This window comes from Leguminivora glycinivorella, chromosome 8 (assembly GCF_023078275.1).
Source record: "Leguminivora glycinivorella isolate SPB_JAAS2020 chromosome 8, LegGlyc_1.1, whole genome shotgun sequence".
NCBI lineage: Eukaryota > Metazoa > Arthropoda > Insecta > Lepidoptera > Tortricidae > Leguminivora > Leguminivora glycinivorella.
This window is the reverse complement of record NC_062978.1, coordinates 22618711-22642791: the sequence shown is the minus strand read 5'-3', so window position 1 is coordinate 22642791 and position 24081 is coordinate 22618711. Positions and strand designations below refer to the sequence as shown.

General features: G+C 39.6%; 1 protein-coding gene across 2 annotated transcripts; it reads left to right on the top strand.

Moving 5' to 3' along the window:
- Positions 1-2277: 2277 nt before the first annotated feature.
- On the top strand, positions 2278-23215 carry LOC125228971 (probable DNA-directed RNA polymerases I and III subunit RPAC2). 2 transcript variants are annotated; one of them, XM_048133716.1, is made up of 3 exons: positions 2278-2694; positions 21515-21615; positions 22968-23215. In XM_048133716.1, exons 1-3 carry the CDS (start codon positions 2632-2634, stop codon positions 23152-23154), a joined length of 351 nt encoding a protein of 116 aa, XP_047989673.1. In that variant the 5' UTR covers positions 2278-2631; the 3' UTR covers positions 23155-23215. The 2 variants fall into 2 exon arrangements, with proteins under 2 accessions (XP_047989673.1, XP_047989674.1); XM_048133717.1 differs by lacking the exon at positions 2278-2694 and adding an exon at positions 21244-21373 and having other exon boundaries at positions 22968-23211.
- The last annotated feature ends 866 nt before the right edge of the window (positions 23216-24081 follow it).

The window sequence follows — 24081 nt, the reverse complement described above, 5'->3', positions numbered from 1 at the left end:
GGTTTGCGCGCGCGAGCGAAGAGAGTGCGCATAGGGAGTAATTCCCCGTTTCGTTTAAACCGAAAATCACATCGTTTTTCGTAGAAAAATGCGTATACAAAATTCATTTAAATCTGTACGCGATGGTTACCTATAATATAGGTATCTACCTACTACAAATAATATGGCATTATCGAAAAATATGATTTCATGGGTCGATGGAGCATCAAAAGTACGAATCTGTAAAAAAACGAAAATCACAAAAAGTGGACTTACAGTGTTATGCCTCTCAGGTACGGATATATACTTATGGTCCTTCTTTTCAGTTACAATGAGCTGCATAATCGCATGGAGAAATTACGAATAAATTCCTCATGCACTTTTGCAGTTGAGTTGTCCACTTATTGCTATAGGATAGGATTCCTCTATACGTAAGGTGATTTTCAGAAATACACTGAAGCACTGCCAAGGAGTGGAATTCCTTGCCGGCGGCTATATTTCCGAGCTCATATAACCCGGCAACCTTCAAATCAAGAGTGAACAGGCATCTTCTGAGCGAGCTCACTCCATCGTAGGCCACGTCTTTGCCTTTGGCTAGTCTGTGGTCAAGAGTAAGCCCATTTATAATTTAAAAAAAAAATACAAATCTAAGAAACATAAATAGGTATTAAAAAAACCCTGAAAACATGTTGATGGGTATTTCTGCGCCTACGTTTGAGTTCACAGTTCAATGACGCTCGGCGACGAATTACCAAGTATTAGTATTCATAAGTTTAAATAGGCACGTGAGCACGTGGCTACTTGTCTAGCATTCACTCACATACCTAGTTAATAATTATGTTATACATTTTACGCCAACTTACTTAACTGTTATAGCCACTATTTATTGTAATTAGGTAATTACGTTATATAGTAATAAGATTGATGGTAGTAAAAAAAGGTCTACTTCAAGAGTGTTCAAGGCGCAGGATTATCATTTTATTAAAATATAAACACTGTTTTACTATTCACACGTGAATTACAAAAAAAAATACCTTTTTAAATTCATCTTTTTAGGGTTCCGTAGTCAACTAGGAACCTTTATAGTTTCGCCATGTCTGTCTGTCCGTCCGTCCGTCCGCGGATAATCTCAGTGGCGGTTAGCACTAGAAAGCTGAAATTTGGTATCAATTTATGTATATCAATCACGCCGACAAAGTAGTAAAATAAAAAGTGCTTTGTTAGGGCACCCCCCCCCCCCCCCTACATGTAAAGTGGGGACTGATTTTTCATCATTCCAACCCCAACGTGTGATATATTGTTGGATAGGTATTTAAAAATCAATAAGGGTTTACTAAAATTGTTTTTTGATAATATTAATATTTTCGAAAATAATCGCTCCTAAAGGAAAAAAAAGTGTGTCACGCAAGAGCGATAGAGATAGATAGCTACGAAAGAGATATTGTCGTGAGCGTTTCGTGAGCGTTTGTACATTCGGCTACGCACACTGAATATTGGAAGGAATCTTTCGAATGACGATTTCGATGAAATATTGACGGGTACAACAACTTTGGCCCCTTGTAAAACAAATAACTATTCTCATTCGCTTACACGTGTTCCGTACGTGTACACTGACATACATACAGTGGTCTTACTACGACTAGAACCTGTAAATGTACGGATGTTACAGTTACCGTGATTTCCGAAATGATCCAAATTTTCCGCGTAAATTTAAGTACCCCGTGTGGTGACTAGCTGAGACTTTCACCACCTTTCCTCCCGTGGGTCATAGAAGTCAACTGCGGCACACTGTGGGGTCCATACATTCAAACAATGTTGTATTTTTTGGTGGTGTGTGGTTTGTATAGTGTTGACGATGGGTTAGCAAGCTACCACGCCCCTTAGGCTGGTTTTCACACTGAGCCACCGCACGTACCCGTCCGCTTTAATAAGGTGGCGCCATCTGTCTTAATCTTTGAGTGTGCCTCCTCATTGTTACTAGCGGTACTGACACGCACTTGAGCAGTTTAATTGTCCTTTTGAAAATACAGGCAGAATTTATGTATATATGTGTAACTATTTTAAGAGAAGTGCCAATTTTTTAATGAGTCAAGATGCCGAGTATGAAATTTTATTACATACATTTAATATATAATTGACTTTGTAATACTCTTGCCTAAAAAAATACCTTGTGGTTTGTTTACAAGTTTTTAATTACCTAAAGATACATAGAACAAAAATAAATTTGCATTAGTCATTTAGTTCATTTGTATACATTATTAAGCATTAAGCATTACGCATTCGGAATCCAAAAGCGAATGACGCCAAAGTAAACTTTATTCAAGAAAAGATCAACAACAACACAAAAAGTTAAATAACAATGACGGAATTAGAGTGACGGATAAAGAGCATTGTGCAATACATATTTTCCTACTTATTTTTTGGAAAAGCTGGTGGCCTAGTGATAAGATGCGACTTTCAATTCGGAGGTCGCAAAACGAATGAGTTTTTCGCAACTTATGTGCGGAATGTCATTTGATACTTGCTAGTCGCTTTTCGGTGAAGGAAAACATCGTGAGGAAACCGGACAAATCCTAATAAGGCCTTCGGGTTAGAAGATCAGGTGGTAGTCGCTTTCGTAAAACTAGTGCCTACGCCAAATGTTGGGATTCAATGAGCCGTGACAAAAGCCGAGATAATGCAAGTAGGATAATACTTAAACCGGCTCGTCTGATGGTAAGCGAACACCGTATTTATTCTTTAAATCTCATTTTAGAGTGTTTGCTACATCTATTACAATCTATGGTCTACGACTCTGTGTTCAGCGCTATACTGAGAGTCTACCTTGGCGTCCTCAAATTGTGAGCACCTTATTAAAAAAAAAAATATTTTAAGCGGGTTACTCACGTATTAAGTCGATATAGCGTTCGACATGTGAGTCTCACGGGAGTTTATAGTTAAAATTGTGAGCACCTTTCTCTGCTACTCTTATCATACTTTAATTGGAGTGAAAGAGAAAGTTAGTTATTCTGAATTTGGATGTTCGCAGTAGGCCTCACTATGCCGTTCTAATAAACCCTTTCCATTACCGCGTTTATGTGTGAGCCGTTAAAGTTTACGATGTTGCCTACTGGATTTCGTCGCAAATGTCACCAAATGTGGCAGTGGCAGTCTTGAGGCGAAGAACCTTTGAAAATGTGTTGTTGAAAGTTATTTTTATCTTTCTACTGCATTAAGTAAATACGTATTAGGATTAGGAGACACCTGACGCAGAGACTCGGCAAAGCTTAGTGATGAATAAGATATGTTATGGTCTATGGATAGGATAGTAGGCGACAGTACCTATACCTACTTAAATACCTAGAGTACAGATTAAATAAACACTAGGTACCTACGTTTTATTAAAAAAACCACTGACAGATCCGATCCATATCAAATCTAGATCTTATATTTGACGTATATTTAAATTCGAATAGAAATGAGTTATCAACTTTTAGAATTACGTTACTCAATTCTGTAAAAGTCGCGGAAAATGTACCTATTCGGGGGAAACTTTTTCCATATAATATTATGCTATTGAGTAACGATGGGGGCTCACTCCGCGCTTCCTATGAAGGAACATCCGGCGGCCGCGACGTCGCGGCCCGTAAAGTTTGACGATCTTCACGCTGCGCTATAGAAGTCAATGTTGGCTGCTCGCGTCCGTTGACAATGATTTGAGTCTTCTGTACTTGATGTGCTATTACATATTTTACGGTAAAACGTAAAAATCGCATGGTAGAAGCTCTGGCCTTAGATATCTATGGGTAAGGGAAACGGTAAGAAAATGACTCTTATTCCTCACGCCAACGTCATAATCATGATGCCGCCCGCAAAATGCCTAATTCAGTAATTCCCTTGCATTTCTCGGCAAATGGCAGACGTTTTAAGTCGGCATTTTCAGCAGAAGGAAAATTTTGCGACGCATTTGCGCGATAGTGGTGGAGATTAACTTTGAGGTAGAGACAGCTGAAATAAAAGATTGGATAAAGATCCTTAAATAAAGGGTGAAAGAAATTTATTCAATAAATAAAAAGTTATTAGTATGTACAATCTTAAACAAATAAAATATAAAGATTAAAACTAAAATAAAATATATTTAAATAAAAGGTAAGAGGTACGAAAATCACAAAAAGTTCACAAGCGTTAAAGGGTAAAAGTCATTTTCCCCTCACTAGCTTGGAAACACGTGTTTTGTCCTTTAATACCAGCGGGTAAAAACGCATTTTATCCACTAGTGGGTAAAGTAATTTGACCTTGAATAAAGTCAAATAAACTGCTTTAAAATTGATAAAAGTAGGTGAATCTAGTAATAAAGATGTTTTACCACCTGTGGAACTACTGGAAGCCGTGATAAACGCATTTTTTGCGTTGTAATTTCCTCGCTATAGTGAGGGGAAAAGTTTTGTGTTACACTCGGGTGCAAATGTATTTTACTTCTCGTGTGTTAAAAAACTCGCAAGTTCAGGATTCTATTCTCGAACCACTCGCTTCGCTCGTGGTTCAACTATAGAATCCTTTCACTTGCTCGTTTTTCAATTCCACACTCGACGTTAAAATACAACTTTGCCCCCTTGTATAACAAATAACTATTATTTCTCTAAAATTCTTATGGCTCGTCGATAATTCCGTCAACGTCAAGGTCGTCAAGGTTTAGGAAGGCACGTGTTTTATGAAGAGAATTGGTCGGTGCGGTGAGCCGTGAGTCATACATTTTTCAAATTTGCCACGTTGTTTAGGGCTCCGTAGTCAACTAGGAACCCTTGTAGTTTCGCCATGTCCGCGGAATCTCTGTGACCGTTAGCTCTAGAAATCTGACATTTGGTATCGTGTCGATATCGATATGTATATCTATCACGCCGACAAAGTGGTAAAATAAAAAGTGGAAAAAGATTTTTTTTTATTTCAATCCCAACGTATGATTTAAATGAATAGGGATTAACTAAAATCGCTGCTAAAGTAAAAAAAAATGTTTAGGGACACACCACCACCAAAAAATATGAAAAAAAATCACATAGCAGAACTTTATAAATAGTTTCTAGGAAAAATATTTTGAACTTGATAGCTTGAACAGTTTTTGAAAAAAATACGGGAAACTACGGAACCCTACACTGAGTGTGGTCCGACACGCTCTTCGATTTTTTACTACCAAGATTTGGTTGACCATCCAAACTTCTCTTTGTACGGCGCCTGACAGTTTTTGTTATTAACTCGTCTTTGCTCTCAACGCTCCAAAGCCCGTCATTACGCAATAGGCAAGCACAGACGAGACGTAAAACAGCTTTTAGACTGCAGAGAGATGTATCTGACGAGCCTTGTATTTGCTATGCTTATAGAGACCAAGGGTAGGCCTATTGTATTACTAAGGGCCAGTTGCAGCAATCACATTTAATTATTCGAAATTTAACGAACGCTTTAACGGTGACAGACGGTTTGATGCAACCGGCCCTTAGTGTAGTGGTGCTCCCACACTGGCTGTTATAAATGTCCACCAATGTAACAATGTGGGAGCACCATAAGGGCCGGGCCACACGGGCGCGTTGCGGCGACGCACCGCAAAAATTCTGCGTTGCGGCGCCGCGCCGCCAGTTTTTGCGGCAGGAAATCTGCGGCGCGGCACCGCGACGCAAGAACTCGCGGTGCGTCGACGCACCGCAAAAACCGCAACGCAGATTTTTTGACTCGCGGTGCCTCGTCGGTACTCGCGAAATAATTGTGAACTGTTTTGTTCGAATTAAACTTCGTGTTATTTATATTTATTATTTAACCCTTCTTTGCTTGGTGATGATTTTTTTTTCTGAACATCACAAACATTGAATTAATAGTAGATTTAGTACAGTTTTTCACGACAAAATACTAAGCAAATTTCGAATTTTTCAATATGCTACAAAAAAATCTTCTTTTTTAATTAGGTTGTTTCATATTAAAAAAAAAATGGTGATAGATTTTTTCATTACTTTTACAGTGCTCTCCTACATTGTAATTTTCCATAGTGAATTTATGGGATTTTTTTTATTTGCGGCTTTTAATACATTATCGTAAGTTGACATCTAGGAAACTATTGATACCTACTGAATAAGAATGGAATCGTTAGGCATTAAATTTTATGTGAAAATAAGAAAATATTTTTTTCATAGAAATTGTATGGGGATCGTTTTTCTCGATTTGTGGATTTTCTAGCCAGAAATCTTATTTTGGTCTCATACAAGCTTTTCATCTTTGATAGAAATGGGATCTATTGGCGTCAAAAAACAAGTTTATGAATTTTTCTCGCACCTCGCACCCTGTATGTTTTTCCAAAAATATGTAGGTAAACGCCATTTTTCATAAATTTAAAATGGTCTTCTACTTTACTGACCCGCTATCAAAATACAACCTGTATAAGTAATTGTCAAAGTTTAGACTAACATTTTTAATTATTTATTTATAAATGATTTTATGTTCTTGTGAGAATTATAAAATTTTTTAAATAAACGGACTATTTTGATCCATGTCTGGATAAAGACTGATCGTGAAGTTCTGCACCGTGTATTTGTTATTGAGGAGCGGCGACGCAACGCGAGTTTTGGCGGAGCGGCGACGTGCCGCAAAAAATCTGCGTCGCGGTGCCGCACCGCGGGTTTTTGCGGTGCGTCGACGCACCGCGAGTTCTTGCGTCGCGGTGCCGCGCCGCAGATTTCCTGCCGCAAAAACTGGCGGCGCGGCAACGCAACGCAGAATTTTTGCGGTGCGTCGCCGCAACGCGCCCATGTGGCCAGGCCCTAAGGCTTGAATGCAATATGAACGTGCACGTGCAGAGGGGCCGGGCGTGCGGCGTGTAATCGTGCATGTCATAGAAGTCTCCTGTATGCGTAACCGAATGCACGAACGCTCACGAAACGCTCACGATAATATCTCTTTCGTAGCTATCTATCTCTATCGCTCTTGCGTATTGGCGCGACAGATTACATTTCTGCGGCGTTTCGGTGGCGTTTCGCATCGCAGAAATGCTATTCGGCAACGGGGCCTGAGTCGTTGCTGTATAGTGCATAGTTCCCGTCTGGGTGCGTAGCCAAATACACAAAGGCTCACGATAATACATGTTTCGTAGATATCTATCTCTATCGCTTTTGCGTATTAATAGAGCCAGACTTATTTGTGTGTCTGGCGTCTACGATTCGACCATTCGAAACTAGGAGCCTGAAAAATATTTCAGCCTTTTGGCCTTTCATCCATTAGGTAACTACATTATCTAAAAGTGCCAAGCCATATTCCTGCTATATATTTACATAAATTATTCGATATTTTAGTTACTCAAAATAATTGAAACTAGTTTCAAAGTGAAAACAAACTTAGTAAAGTTGGCAATGCCGATGTATCTGGACTGCATTGAAATAGTTATTTAATCTACTTACAACTTTAGTTACTCATGTAGTGCCAACTTCTTGGAGTTCTTGCTATAAAGGTCAGGGCCAAACACATATTTAACATTACTGTTGAGGCTCGGGAACTTCTCGGAAATAGCTAAACTCGTACTTGCGGCCTGTGGACTGTTATGGAAATATACTGATCAGCTCTAGTTAGAGCACGAGCACGAGTCACGTTTTATGTATAGTTTTATAAATAATAATGTACCTACATACTTAAATATTTTACAGAAGCATCGTTCTTCAAAAACTTACCCTTCCCAGACCCACCTAGACACGGGATCTAGGGGCACGGTAGGGTTGTCTATTGTTTGCCCGACAGTCATTTAACATAATATTCATATGCCCGAATCTAACTTGCCTGAATTTCATTTGCCCGAATGATTTGTTTACCATAAAAATTGTATGACATACTGGTTGTTTACCCGAACATTACCTTCCATAATCATACAATGCCATACTATTTGTTAGCCATATTATTAAGTGCAATAATATGGTTTAATATAATATTCAAACGCCATAAGCAATTCTTGCCACATTAATTGTTGCCCATATTTTTACCTAACCTACTTTCTGATAGCAGTTTCATTTTCCAGGGCGTCACAGTTCTAACCTAACCTAACCTACTTTCTGATAGCAGTTTCATTTTCAAGGGGGTCGCAGTTCTAACCTAACCTAACCTACTTTCTGATAGCATTTTCATTTTCCGGGGGGTCACAGTTCTAACCTAACCTAACCTACTTTCTGATAGCAGTTTCATTTTCCAGGGGGTCGCAGTTCTAAGCTAACCTACTTTCTGGTAGCATTTTCATTTTCCAGGGGGTCACAGTTCTAACCTAACCTAACCTACTTTTCAAGCAGTTTCATTTTCCAGGGGGTCACAGTTCTAACCTAACCTAACCTACTTTCTGATAGCAGTTTCATTTTCCAGGGGGTCACAGTTCTAACCTAACCTAACCTACTTTCTGATAGCAGTTTTATTTTCCAGGGGGTCACAGTTCTAACCTAACCTAACCTACTTTCTGATAGCAGTTTCATTCTCTAATACTTTTAGTAGTGTCGTCTCTGTGATAATTACGCATTTCGATGATTCTGCCAAATCACATTATGGAAATTGATTTTTCTGGTCGCTAATTTGGATGACAAATGATGGTATGGAATGTGGTAATTACTGATTTCGATGATTCTGACAAGTGACATTATGGAAACTGACTTTATGGAAAACAAAGTTTCTGGCACTTGATTAATATAGTAAACAATGATTATGGCATAAGATGTTATGAGAAACAATTTTATGATTGTTGAATAGGGTGGCAAATAAAATTATGACAAATGAAATTCTGGCAAATGGGGGTATCCCGCACGGTAGTGCAGTGCCCCCGCGTCAAGACGAGCCTTTTCTCGAAGTTTTTTAACAGTCATTACTTGGTTTGGTTCTTCAATTTCTTCATGGCTTGGCCCTCAACTGGATTGGTATATTTTCACCGAAATAATTTACAAGATTTGCTTTGCCGCCTTTTTTTTTTAATTAAAGTGTATTTTTCTGCTTAAAATACTCTCAACTTATTTGAGACAGCTTAATAGTCGCTATACTCGCGGTTAACAACCTCCTACTGGTTAGGTAATGAACCTACAGCTTTGAAAATAAAGTAGAAATTTAATTTCTACTTTATTTGCAAAGCATTGTAGTTCAGCCCTTTCAAATCAGTTTGTGTGAGAAAACGAGACCTTTTTTGTCAAGCTGTAGTAATTTAATCATTATAAATGCTCTTTGACTGTTTTGCAACTGTCTCAAAATTGTCTCAAAACTGTGTCTCAAAATTAACTTACTGTATTATTTATTACTAGCTTTTGCCCGCGGCTTCGCTCGCGTTAGAAAGAGACAAAAAGTAGCCTATGTCACTCTCTATCCCTTCAACTATCTCCACTTAAAAAATTACGTCAATTCGTCGCTCCGTTTTGCCGTGAAAGACGGACAAACAAACACACACATACACTTTCCCATTTAGTATGGAATTATGGATGTATCATATGGTGGTGATGGTTGTATTTTGCGTAAAAGACTTGCAGATTGCTCGGGCTACGCATTATGTTCACCTCAGTTGTCTGCGTTACTTTATAGTCATGGTCCTTAGGCCCTTGGCTTAATTACTTATGCGGAAGATCACTGGAGATGTGAGAGGTATGGCGCATTCCTGCCGTGCCGATGCGTTCCCAAAATTTGAGAACCGCAGAGTCGAATGTTCAGCCAACCAGTGTTCCTGGTTACCCTGTTCCTGTTGTAAGGAAATGTAACTAAAGATTCGACCCTTTTTAAATTTATGAAATTTAGGTACCTATATCAATATTATTGCTACCTCACAGACCCGGGCAGAAAGGTGAAAATCTCAAAAATCCAGATTTGCTCTCGTCACTTTGTCCTCCGAAATTGTTAAGGTGAAATCTTAATATTTGAGTACGGAATAAGAAAGAAATTATACATATGTGTAGCGATTTTATATGCTAGGCTTTTGTTTACGTTACATACTTATATAATGTGTCTTAGTACACCGATTTGGGCAAAACAAATAGACTGTATAATATATATCATAATACTCTGTGCCCTATGAATAACTCCTAAAGAGACAAAAGCGCGCTCTGCATGCCTCTAGTTTCACAAACCGCTTTACTTAGTCTTAAGCTCACTAACATCTCACTGACGACCGGTCTGGCTCAGTCGGTAGTGACCCTACCTGCTAAGCTTCGAATCCCGGTAAGGGCATTTATTTGTGTGATGAGCACAGATATTTGTTCCTGAGTCATGGATGTTCTCTATGTATATAAGTATGTATTTATCTATTTAAGTATGTATATCGTCGCTTAGCAATGTTAAAAAAAAAAAAAAAAAAAAATAAAGTTCAACACTTATATACAAACACGGTAAGAATTTCGTTAGCTAGTTTACGGCCGGTACAGCGACATCTAGCGAGACATTGGGTAAACTGTTTACTATGAGCTTACGGACGGACGCGAACATGCCGCCCACCAAGAACAACAGTTCTTAACATAAGTTAACAGTACAATAAACTTAAATATAATAACGTTGTGACGTACATGAGTATTGCGTTCTATATATACATTTGAATGCACGTACACAACAAAGCAAATTTAATTAGTTAATGGCAAAACACAGATTCTTGATGTAGGTCTTTTTATGAGATTATTTTTACATCTTAAGGTAACAACTCGCGTTACCTTGTCCAAACCTGGATGTGTTTCAACCACTTGACCGAGGAGCCATCTGGTAGGTGGCAAATCAGGCTCTTTTACCAGAACTACATCGCCTATCTTGGGTTCCGGAGTTTGTTGAGTCCACTTATGTCTTTGGAGGAATTGATTTAAGTATTCCTGGGACCAGCGCCGCCAGAAATCCTGCATCATACGCTGACATAATTGCCATCTACGTAGTGGCGAAATTGGCACTTGATCATAACACTGATCCGGTGCTACAAGCTACAACCAGTGATTCTCCCACTAAAAAATGACCCGGTGTCAATGGAAGAGATTCTCCATTGTCATCAATGCGCCACAGCGGCCTTGAATTCATGCACGCCTCGATTTGAGATAGAACAGTACTTATCTCTTCGAATGTAAGTGTGGCATTCCCCATCACACGTTTCAGATGAAATTTACAGGACTTTATGCCTGCTTCCCAAAGACCCCCAAAGTTCGGAGCGTAAGGAGGTATAAAATGCCATTGGGTTCCGTTGGATGCCATCCAGTCAGCCAGCTCGGGAATCAAGCTTGACTTTTCTGCATTGAAGAGATATTGAAGTTCTTTCGCCGCACCCACGAAATTAGACCCATTATCACTATAGAGGTCACTACAATAACCTCGCCTCGCGACAAACCTTTTAAAGGCAGCTAGAAACCCTGCAGTTGATAGTTCACTCACTGCTTCTATATGAACGGCTTTGGTAGCCATGCATACAAAAAGGCAAATATACCCTTTGTATGACTTGTTGCCTCTACCTTTGGAGACACGTATATTGATGGGCCCAGCATAATCTACCCCGCTGCGTAGAAATGGCCTTGTTACATTAACCCTGGGTGAGGGTAACTGCCCCATCAATTGGTTCCGAATGTTGGCTGCGTTACGAACACAAGGAATACATTTCCTTACGTGGTTTTTAACCAAGTTCTTAAGACCTGGTATACAGAACTTAGCCCTAATATAATTAACCATCAGAGGCGCTCCTCCATGTAAAGTTTTAACATGCGCATCTTGAAGAATAAGCGGTGTCAACCACGCTGACTTCGGTAACAACATTGGGTGCTTTTGATCGTATGTCATGTCTGCACTCTGGAGCCGCCCACCAACACGGATTATTTCCAAATCGTCGAGAAAGGGAGTGAATGAGGTAAGTGGACTTTTCTTCTTTAGCCTACCTTTCTTAATCTCTTCGATTTCTTCCGCGTATGCTTGTTGCTGATTCTTTTTCACCATGATTGCTAAAGCTTCCTCTATTTCACTCTTCAACAGGTAAGTATGACTTTTTCTTTTATTTTTCAGGAATCTTCGGCAGTATGCAACAACTCTCAACAACTTAGTGAGTGAAGAATACTTCGACCATAAAGGATCTTCACTGTCTGACGAGGTTATCACAGTTTCAAGGTGAGTATGTACTTTCCTTTCCTCTAGCTGAGTACTTACTGACTTTGAAGCCTTGTAATTGATCACGTCTTGTTTTAGCCAAGCCGGTCCGTTTAGCCAAAGTTCAAAGTTTCCTAACTCAGATGCAGAAATCCCTCTTGATGCACAATCGGCTGGATTTTGCTCTGATCTCACGTGCGACCACTGACTCCGAGAAGTAGCTGTTAAGATCTCCGAGCATCTATTTCCTATAAAAGTCTTCCATCTGCTTGGATGACTGCTTAACCATGCCAGTACTACTTCAGAGTCTGTCCACGCGTGTATATTTGTTTTGTCTACTTCTAACACGTCAGAAACTTCAACCAACAGCTTTGCTAGTAAGACTGCTCCGCATAATTCCAACCGAGGAATCGAAATTTGTTTGATTGGTGAGACCTTTGTTTTGCATGATACCAAACTGACGTGTATCAACCCTTCTGCGTCAATAACACGTAAATACACCACAGCGGCATATGCAGCGTTTGACGCGTCACTGAAACCATGCAGTTCAACTAAAGCTGCGTCAGCACTGTGATTGGTCCAACGTGGAAGTCTAAATTTGGTAAGTTGTGATAAGCTTTCCCTATAGCTTAACCATTCTTCCAGCAATGGGGAAGGCAGCTCTTGATCGCATTCGATACCCGCCAACCACAGCTTCTGAATGAACATTTTCGCTGTCACTATGCTAGGAGCTATCCACCCTAGAGGATCATATAGCTTCGCGATGTCCGATGTAACTTTTCTTTTAGTTACAGGTGCTGTTGAAGAAGGTAACTGGACCGTATAAGCAAATTGATCCCGACTTCGATCCCAGGTAAGTCCTAAGATTTTATTTACTTCTTCTTGCTTTATCTCTATCTTCTTATGCTCTTCTTTCCTTGCTATACTTTCTTGGATTTCTTCTAGCATAGCTTTGCTATTGCTTGACCATTTTTGAAGCTCAAAGCCTCCTTTGCTCAATATTGTCTTCATTTGGTGATAGATCTCTATTGCCTCTTGCTCGGACTCGCAACCTGACATCAGGTCGTCCATATAAAAATCCTTGCGTATTCTACTAGCTGCAAGTGGGAAGTCTGCACCCTCATCTAAGGCTACTTGAATCAATGTTTTGACAGCTAAGTATGGAGCTGATGAGACCCCAAACGTAACTCGATTTAACTTGTACTCTTTTACAGATTCCTTATTGTTTTCTCTCCACAAGATGCGTTGGTACTTAGTGTCCCTTTTGTCCACTAATACTTGCCTGTACATCTTGATGATGTCGGCAATGAAAACAATTGGATGCATCCGCCAACGCATGATTAAGTGCCTCAACTCTGGCTGCAAGGTAGGGCCAACCATAAGGTCATTGTTTAAGGACACCCCGTTTGTGCCCTTGCATGAAGCATCGAATACAATGCGCACCTTAGTAGTTTCCCGTTCGTCCCGTACAACAGCATGGTAAGGTAAGTATAACCCCTTTTCTTTAGATTCTTGTTCTGTCAAAGGTTCCATGTGATTTAAGTCCCTATATTCATGGAACACCTTTGTGTATTCTGTTTCCAGACGCTCGTCGTTTTGAAGCCGCCTTTCCAGAGAGTGAAACCTACGCAACGCAATCTCTCTGGACCCACCATCTACACAAGTTGGTTGCTGATCCCTGAACGGTAATCTAACAACATATCTGCCCGCCTCATCTCGTGTAGTTGTCGCTTCATATATTTTCTCACATCTTTGTTCTTCAGGTGTCAAGATTCGTTGTTCATAATTGCCATCTACGTAGTGGCGAAATTGGCACTTGATCATAACACTGATCCGGTGCTACAAGCTACAACCAGTGATTCTCCCACTAAAAAATGACCCGGTGTCAATGGAAGAGATTCTCCATTGTCATCAATGCGCCACAGCGGCCTTGAATTCATGCACGCCTCGATTTGAGATAGAACAGTACTTATCTCTTCGAATGTAAGTGTGGCATTCCCCATCACACGTTTCAGATGAAATTTACAGGACTTTATGCCTGCTTCCCAAAGACCCCCAAAGTTCGGAGCGTAAGGAGGTATAAAATGCCATTGGGTTCCGTTGGATGCCATCCAGTCAGCCAGCTCGGGAATCAAGCTTGACTTTTCTGCATTGAAGAGATATTGAAGTTCTTTCGCCGCACCCACGAAATTAGACCCATTATCACTATAGAGGTCACTACAATAACCTCGCCTCGCGACAAACCTTTTAAAGGCAGCTAGAAACCCTGCAGTTGATAGTTCACTCACTGCTTCTATATGAACGGCTTTGGTAGCCATGCATACAAAAAGGCAAATATACCCTTTGTATGACTTGTTGCCTCTACCTTTGGAGACACGTATATTGATGGGCCCAGCATAATCTACCCCGCTGCGTAGAAATGGCCTTGTTACATTAACCCTGGGTGAGGGTAACTGCCCCATCAATTGGTTCCGAATGTTGGCTGCGTTACGAACACAAGGAATACATTTCCTTACGTGGTTTTTAACCAAGTTCTTAAGACCTGGTATACAGAACTTAGCCCTAATATAATTAACCATCAGAGGCGCTCCTCCATGTAAAGTTTTAACATGCGCATCTTGAAGAATAAGCGGTGTCAACCACGCTGACTTCGGTAACAACATTGGGTGCTTTTGATCGTATGTCATGTCTGCACTCTGGAGCCGCCCACCAACACGGATTATTTCCAAATCGTCGAGAAAGGGAGTGAATGAGGTAAGTGGACTTTTCTTCTTTAGCCTACCTTTCTTAATCTCTTCGATTTCTTCCGCGTATGCTTGTTGCTGATTCTTTTTCACCATGATTGCTAAAGCTTCCTCTATTTCACTCTTCAACAGGTAAGTATGACTTTTTCTTTTATTTTTCAGGAATCTTCGGCAGTATGCAACAACTCTCAACAACTTAGTGAGTGAAGAATACTTCGACCATAAAGGATCTTCACTGTCTGACGAGGTTATCACAGTTTCAAGGTGAGTATGTACTTTCCTTTCCTCTAGCTGAGTACTTACTGACTTTGAAGCCTTGTAATTGATCACGTCTTGTTTTAGCCAAGCCGGTCCGTTTAGCCAAAGTTCAAAGTTTCCTAACTCAGATGCAGAAATCCCTCTTGATGCACAATCGGCTGGATTTTGCTCTGATCTCACGTGCGACCACTGACTCCGAGAAGTAGCTGTTAAGATCTCCGAGCATCTATTTCCTATAAAAGTCTTCCATCTGCTTGGATGACTGCTTAACCATGCCAGTACTACTTCAGAGTCTGTCCACGCGTGTATATTTGTTTTGTCTACTTCTAACACGTCAGAAACTTCAACCAACAGCTTTGCTAGTAAGACTGCTCCGCATAATTCCAACCGAGGAATCGAAATTTGTTTGATTGGTGAGACCTTTGTTTTGCATGATACCAAACTGACGTGTATCAACCCTTCTGCGTCAATAACACGTAAATACACCACAGCGGCATATGCAGCGTTTGACGCGTCACTGAAACCATGCAGTTCAACTAAAGCTGCGTCAGCACTGTGATTGGTCCAACGTGGAAGTCTAAATTTGGTAAGTTGTGATAAGCTTTCCCTATAGCTTAACCATTCTTCCAGCAATGGGGAAGGCAGCTCTTGATCCCATTCGATACCCGCCAACCACAGCTTCTGAATGAACATTTTCGCTGTCACTATGCTAGGAGCTATCCACCCTAGAGGATCATATAGCTTCGCGATGTCCGATGTAACTTTTCTTTTAGTTACAGGTGCTGTTGAAGAAGGTAACTGGACCGTATAAGCAAATTGATCCCGACTTCGATCCCAGGTAAGTCCTAAGATTTTATTTACTTCTTCTTGCTTTATCTCTATCTTCTTATGCTCTTCTTTCCTTGCTATACTTTCTTGGATTTCTTCTAGCATAGCTTTGCTATTGCTTGACCATTTTGAAGCTCAAAGCCTCCTTTGCTCAATATTGTCTTCATTTGGTGATAGATCTCTATTGCCTCTTGCTCGGACTCGCAACCTGACATCAGGTCGTCCATATAAAAATCCTTGCGTATTCTACTAGCTGCAAGTGGGAAGTCTGCACCCTCATCTAAGGCTACTTGAATCAATGTTTTGACAGCTAAGTATGGAGCTGATGAGACCCCAAACGTAACTCGATTTAACTTGTACTCTTTTACAGATTCCTTATTGTTTTCTCTCCACAAGATGCGTTGGTACTTAGTGTCCCTTTTGTCCACTAATACTTGCCTGTACATCTTGATGATGTCGGCAATGAAAACAATTGGATGCATCCGCCAACGCATGATTAAGTGCCTCAACTCTGGCTGCAAGGTAGGGCCAACCATAAGGTCATTGTTTAAGGACACCCCGTTTGTGCCCTTGCATGAAGCATCGAATACAATGCGCACCTTAGTAGTTTCCCGTTCGTCCCGTACAACAGCATGGTAAGGTAAGTATAACCCCTTTTCTTTAGATTCTTGTTCTGTCAAAGGTTCCATGTGATTTAAGTCCCTATATTCATGGAACACCTTTGTGTATTCTGTTTCCAGACGCTCGTCGTTTTGAAGCCGCCTTTCCAGAGAGTGAAACCTACGCAACGCAATCTCTCTGGACCCACCATCTACACAAGTTGGTTGCTGATCCCTGAACGGTAATCTAACAACATATCTGCCCGCCTCATCTCGTGTAGTTGTCGCTTCATATATTTCCTCACATCTTTGTTCTTCAGGTGTCAAGATTCGTTGTTTGTTGCTAGGTTCTGACTCAAGTTCCCAAAAAGACCTCAGCAACTGATCCACCTGTGTGTGCAAGCTCACTAGCTTGCATGAGACGTTCGCCTGTAAACCTGTTTCTCCACATAAAATCCACCCCAATGACGTCTTTTGTGCCACTGTAGTCTCTTGGGGAGATTTGAATAAACCTGGTTGGATGATCCGTGCATAGACCTTTGCTCCTAACAGCATGTCTATTTTATTTGGCGTGTGATATTCAGGGTCTGCTAGCTCAACGGTTTGTAACTCAGGCCAGGATGTAATGGACACCTTTGTTGAGGGTTGATTAGATGTAACCTTGTCGACTACAAATGCCGTAACCTCGATGGCACTGTTGGTGTCAGATCGTGATGAAATCGTTATTTGAACGATAGACTTCAAAACTGTAATCAGCTGCCCTCGTAATCCTGTCACTGAAACCTTAGCTGGGGTTTGCTTTAACCCAAGTAACTGAACAGTAGCTGACGATACAAATGAAACTTCGGAACCCGGATCTATCAGGGCCCTTATTAGATGACTCTCCTCCTTCTCCCACGCTCTGGCTCTTACAACCGCGGTAGCCAATAACCCGTGCTGTGATACTTCATTCACGAAGTGATTTGAAACGCTGGTCCCCGGTGTAGGTTCTATCGTTGACACATTCTGTGTATGAACTTGTGCCACAGTTTGACCAGACGCTGTCTCTTTTCCCTCATTGGCTTGTGAATCCCCTTTTTGATGTAAAAGCGAGTGATGTCTCCTGTTACAGATTTGACAATTTGTTGTAACTTTGCAGTGCCTGGCGGAGTGATTCTGGCCTAAACAGTTGAAACACATACCACTTGTTTGAACAAAATTACGCTTGACCTCGACATCCAAAGCATTAAAATCTTTACAATGTATTATTCTATGTTCACCTTTACAATAACTACAAGATACATTGCTAGCGACGTGCATGGTACTAACTCTTTGCCCCTGATTACCCTTGACCTGACTAAAATTCCCCTTATAGTTATTATTAACAAACTTAGGTTTATGGGCGAATCCCGGTTTAGGTTCCAAAAATTCTAAAGAATGATACCTCGTTTGCAAAAAGTCTTTAAATTGGTCCAGTGACGGTAACTGTTCAGATAGAGACACAAATTCGCTCACCTTACATTCCCAAATCTTCCTACTTTCTGGATCCAATTTATGACTAACAATGTAAATTATAATGATATCCCAAGTACTTGTGTTTATTTTGAGACTAGATAAAGCATTTAACGTTTCTGTGGTACAGTCTAACAATTGTTTGATGTCAGTTGCAGACTCAGTCAGAAGAGTTTTTTGTGCAAAAAATCTTTTTAAAATACAATTTGCTAAATATTGTTTATTATTATAGCGACTCTCTAACTGGGTCCAACACTGCACGTAACTTTCACTAGAAATAGGTATATGCCTAAGAAGTTGCTCCGCCTCGCCTGCCAAATGCGCCTTGAGATAGTGAAGCTTCTGAATATCGTCTATGTCCTTGTTTTTGTGGATGAGAGAAATAAACAAATCTCGGAATCCCGTCCATTCCTCGTATTTTCCCGAAAATGTTGGTATAGTGATCTTTGGAAGCTTCACGTGACTTGATTTTGAAGTGGATGTATTTGGCAACATGGGACTAGCATTGCTGGGTATTGCCTTTAGCTTGCTCAAAACGTTCTTCAGTTCGCATTTATAGTCCATGTACAACTCGTTGGTCGCCTCATACACGTCGTTCTTCATATATGCAGTGTTTTTCAACAATTCTTGCTCTGGTAACATCATGATCTGCATATGCATACGCGAAAACTGTTCCCATAATGTTTCCAAGCTTTCCAGTCTAGTTTCGACGTATGCGACGGTAATCCGCTCCTTCGGAGATTTTTTATAATTGCTATACGCCTTAGTAATATGAACGTTTTGATCCGTTTGAAAGTTGATACTTGTATCCAACTTACTCATCTTGAAAAATTACAAGTCCCAGCAAAATCTGTTCAAAATTTTCTAAGTCCCGATCCTCTCGTAAATCTGCTAAGTCCTTATAGGTATAGAATCTTCAAAAAAATCGCAAGTGTTTTTTTCCTCAAAATTTTCTAAGTGTTTCGTCGTTTTAACTTCGCTATAAAATCGGGCATAGGTTCCCCGTCGGATCACTTTTTCTTAAATTATTCTAAGTGTTTAACACTTTGAAATTGTCTTCTGTCCATGAATTTTTCTAAGTCCAAATTTGACACTTGACAGTTGTATTGTTTTGACAGGTGACAGTTCCAATTAGTGACACTTTGCACAGATAAACACATAAATGTACTCACAGTTTTTAATCTTCTTACACTTCACTAGTACTCTGAACCTCAGTTTGAATCTTCCCGCCAAGTTGATCACCGTGACGTCACCCAAGGTCACGGCGCTGCTGACTCCGTCGACTGCTCCAATCCGCTGCCGCCCTCGGAGACTGCACCCTCGACAACAATCCGTTGCCACTTGGTACAGGAAAGCACTACTAAAACTTAAGGCCCACAGTACATCCCGGTTCGTAAAGGACCAATGAATGTACCCCTAATTTCAAAAAGGGCGCTCTTTACTTGGAAGCAATGAAACCAACATTAACATTCACAAATAAAGCCAAAATTTATTAAAAATAAAGTTCAACACTTATATACAAACACGGTAAGAATTTCGTTAGCTAGTTTACGGCCGGTACAGCGACATCTAGCGAGACATTGGGTAAACTGTTTACTATGAGCTTACGGACGGACGCGAACACCCATAGTACAAGCTTTGCTTAGTTTGGGGCTAAGTTGATCTGTGTAAGGTGTCCCCAATATTTATTTATTTATTTATTTATATATCTTAATTTGAGCTATGTCTGTAAATAAGTACTATACGTAACTGAGGCTGATTCTTATACTGGTTTACGACATATTTTACGATAAATGGGCATTGTGAATAACAGCAGTCATTAAAGCTAAGAATGGTGCCCTGCGGTTGACACCTTGGTTGCGTAAATCTTGCGTAAACTGTATTAAAAGTCGTAAGATTGATGCCCTTCCCAAGAATATTAAGAGACTTCGCACAGGTCAGTTAAGTAGACCCAGAGACGTAGAGGCAAAGTTGTGTTTCAGTGATTAAAGAAGATATGTACATATGTACTGTGAAACCTCCTAACTATAGTCCAATACTGCAACTATGGTCCACATGGGAGATTTGGACTATAGTTAAATAAAAAAAATAAAATAAAAAAAATAAAGCGTTTTTGTGTTTTAATGAAATATACACGATGTTAAAACTTTCTGTGGGCGTTATTTATTCGTTTTATTTCATGAATAGTATCGCGCTAACCAAAAACAATAATGAGTACCTAATTAGTACATTATGCAACGTAGACGGAAGTTAAATATTGTAAACGAGAGAAAGCTAACTCACGACGGTTTGCCGGAGCGACTTAGTGCGTTTTCACATTATTCGATCCGATATCGGATGTCGGAAGGATTTCAAGGGAAAATATCCAAGATGGCGCCTGTAATGTATGGGATATCGGTCCGACATCCGATATCGGATCGGATAATGTGAAGACGCACTAAGACTCGAGTTTGCAATATTCTTATGGCCCGAGTTACACACAATGTTTTTCATAACATTCGCAATGTGTAAAAAAGTATGTAAATAATTCGCAATAAAAAAATTAATTACGGTAAGTTCCTAACTCTCTTGGGAGAACGATTTTTCTATAACTCCCGCTCCGCCTGCGTGCAATTGCACATTTAGTGTGGTGGAATAATTATTTGTTTCACGAAAGGGGAGAATTCTTGTATAACAACTCTTGGTAATATTAAAACTAATACTGAACCGCGAGCGTAGCGAGTGGTTCGAATAATGGAAACTTGAGTGTTGCCAGTCTACTCGTAGCACTTACATTTATCAGGTTATAGGCATTAATACGAGGGATTAATACAAGTCATGAATCAGCAGTAAATTATTCTCGGAAGATTATAACTAACAGTCACCTTTTTTGTCGGGAATTTTTCCGGTCTGGAATGGCCTCAATCCATTGGTGGGACTATTTTGCCAGTGTCAAGGTGATATAGCTAATTGTTATTGATTTTGGTATGGTAAGTACGACAGTGTACGGGTAGTTGGCACTTGTACATTGATAGCTAGATTTTACAAGGGCACGTGGACTATCGGCCGTTGACGACAAAAAAGTGTCTAAACGCGTTTCAAGATCAATTCTTCATCGACTCTCACTATAACATTAGTTTACTGCATAATAAGCTATCGATATTACACTTTAAATAACATTAATGAGCACGACACGATACCGCTTAGATGGCGTTCGAACCAGAAGTCGGTCCAGTATGTATAAAGTAGAAAAATACTTCTGTGTTATGTCACTCTGACGTTTATTCGGTTCATTCCTCCGCGGTTGTCACTTGTCATTCTTGTCAATGTCAAAACAACGTGGGGTATTTTGGTATTTTTAATTCACTTCGAATTCTAGTTATTATTCTAAATTCTACAAAGACGAATCAAAACAGATTTACAATGAAAATTTCAGAGGTTAGTATTACAATAACATTGTTAGAAATATTGATAAACACGAAATAATGTATGTTTTGGTAAAACAGTAAAGATAGGTAAAGAAGGAATCTTTTTATCATTAATAACATGATTAAAGAGAGACATGCCTTTCTTTTTCAGCTGCCTGGTGATGATGAGTCCTCACTCACTTGCCGCACCTACGTATTCCAAGATGAAAGCCACACATTAGGGAATGCTTTGAAATGCATTATAAGTAGATAGTGAGTATGTTTATTGTTTCATAAGAGAAGAAAGTACAATTTTGCCATATTATATTGATTACAGTGATTTCCTGAGGATTCAAGCTCTTTCCATCAGTATGGTCTGCAGCAGAAACTGCTGCTAAATGGATTAATATGTTTTATTTGTTATTAGACATTACATGATGTGCGTTTCTAAGAACTATACAATAATCTGTCTTTTGCTATGTGTAAACATACCTTACCTTACTCAATTCAATATCTGATGGTAGGGGGACCAAGCTATACATAGAAGTTTGATGAATAGTTATTTAATATTGTCTTCTGTTACCGCGATAGTTACTCATGAAATAAAACTATGGAAACGCTGTAAAGAGTTCGAAACGTCGGGATGTATTTTAAATTCATTATACGCGATTTAATCCGTTTCCATAGTTTTATTTCATGAATAGTTATTTGTTATACAAGGGGGCAAAGTTGTATTTTAAGTTTTAACGCCGAGTGTGGAATTGAAAAACGAGCAAGTGAAAGGATTCTATAGTTGAACCACGAGCGAAGCGAGTGGTTCGAGAATAGAATCCTGAACTTGCGAGTTTTTTAACACACGAGAAGTAAAATACATTTGCACCCGAGTGTAACACAAAACTTTTCCCCTCACTATAGCGAGGAAACTACAACACAAAAGAATGCGTTTATCACTGCTTCCAGTAGTTACACAGGTGGTAAATCATCTTTATTACTAGATTCACCTACTTTTATCAATTTTAAAGCAGTTAATTTGACTTTATTCAAGGTCAAATTACTTTACCCACTAGTGGATAAAATTAAAGGACAAAACACGTGTTTCCGAGCTAGTGAGGGAAAAATGTACTAAAGCAACCATGTCTAACATATGCTGTATATGTAGGTGTGTGTTGTCTCTTTTAATTTTTATTTTTTTTTCCTTTTAGATAAAAGCATAGCCGATGGCAGATGCCATCGGCTATGTTTAGCCATAATCAGATTTTTTGTTTCTATATTACTAGCGACCCGCCCCGGCTTCGCACGGGTACTATACCTACATGTAAACCTTCCTCTAGAATCACTCTATGTATTAAAAAAAACCGCATCAAAATCCGTTGCGTAGTTTTAAAGATTTAAGCATACATAGGGACATAGGGACAGAGAAAGCGACTTTGTTTTATACTATGTAGTGATAAGTTGGAGAGGTATTCCATTAAACACTCTCTCATGATGTTCCTAGAATTTATCTTCTAGTGTCATTTATCTTCGAGACGCAGTATCTCCACCCTTTTAAGCCTCTTTTAATAATAACAAATTTTTGTGCTGTGTATAAAATAAAAGTGAATAAATGCATTCCTTGCTTATTTCAGTGAAGACGTCCAATTCTGTGGCTACACAGTGCCACACCCTGCAGAAGCTAAGATGCACTTCAGAATACAGGCTCACGAGACAGCAGCACTAGAAATATTAAAGAGAGGAATCAAGGACCTTGAAAAAGTCTGCGATCATACTATCAACTTGTTTGAAAGTGAAGTAAAAGAATATTGTAAAACTTAAAGCAGTTGTTTTCTTTCGTTTATTAACAAAATTGTGTCATCTAATGCCTACATGTGAATTGAGTTTCCTACTCACTATCCTACCCATTCACTATATATAAAATAGCGCCCTCCTGACAATAGTTATATTTCTGATCCTTTTCGCTAAAATATGTTCAAATAAATGGTTCAAAAAAATTTTGAAATACAATCTTTCAGCACATATGGTGCTACTTTGTCGCATTAGTGCGCAAAAATACCATCATCTAGGGGACCGTCCCCACTCAAGAGACGCATGTCCTGAGGCGCGGAACGGACGTCCGCGCCACGCCGCCTATAATATATGACTTGTCAGGAGGGCGCTATTTTTAATCCCAGACGCAAAAGGGCCATTTTTTTCAAAGTTGTCCACCCCACTTTTTTTTTTAACCGACTTCAAAAAAGGAGGAGGTTCTCAATTCGACTGAATTTTTTTTTTTATTTTTTTTTTTGTATGTATGTTACTCGATATCTCCGAGAATCGTGGACCGATTTTCAAATTTTTTTTTTTGATCGAACGGGTATAACCCCGAGATGGTCCCATTGGCACCAAGTCAGGGTCTGATGATGGGATCTTGGAGAAATCGAGAGAACTCTTCAAATGTTATAGGCACATGTAATGTTTTTAGTGTATTTTTAAAAGGGTACACCAGTATTTACGCCTGACGGTAGTAATTTTATGTGGCTGAGCTGATGATGGAAGGTCAACTCCTCAATGGTTAGGAGTTAAAGGATAATTCTTTCACTACTGTACATATATTCGGACTGATACATATAATATCACTAGGAACCACTAAAAATCAACAAATAAATTAACTTTTTAACAAAAAATAAAACCGCCTTCAAAAATAAGCGCGTTACAAAACACGGAGAAACTAAAAAGCAAAAAATAATAAACCTTTCAATTCAG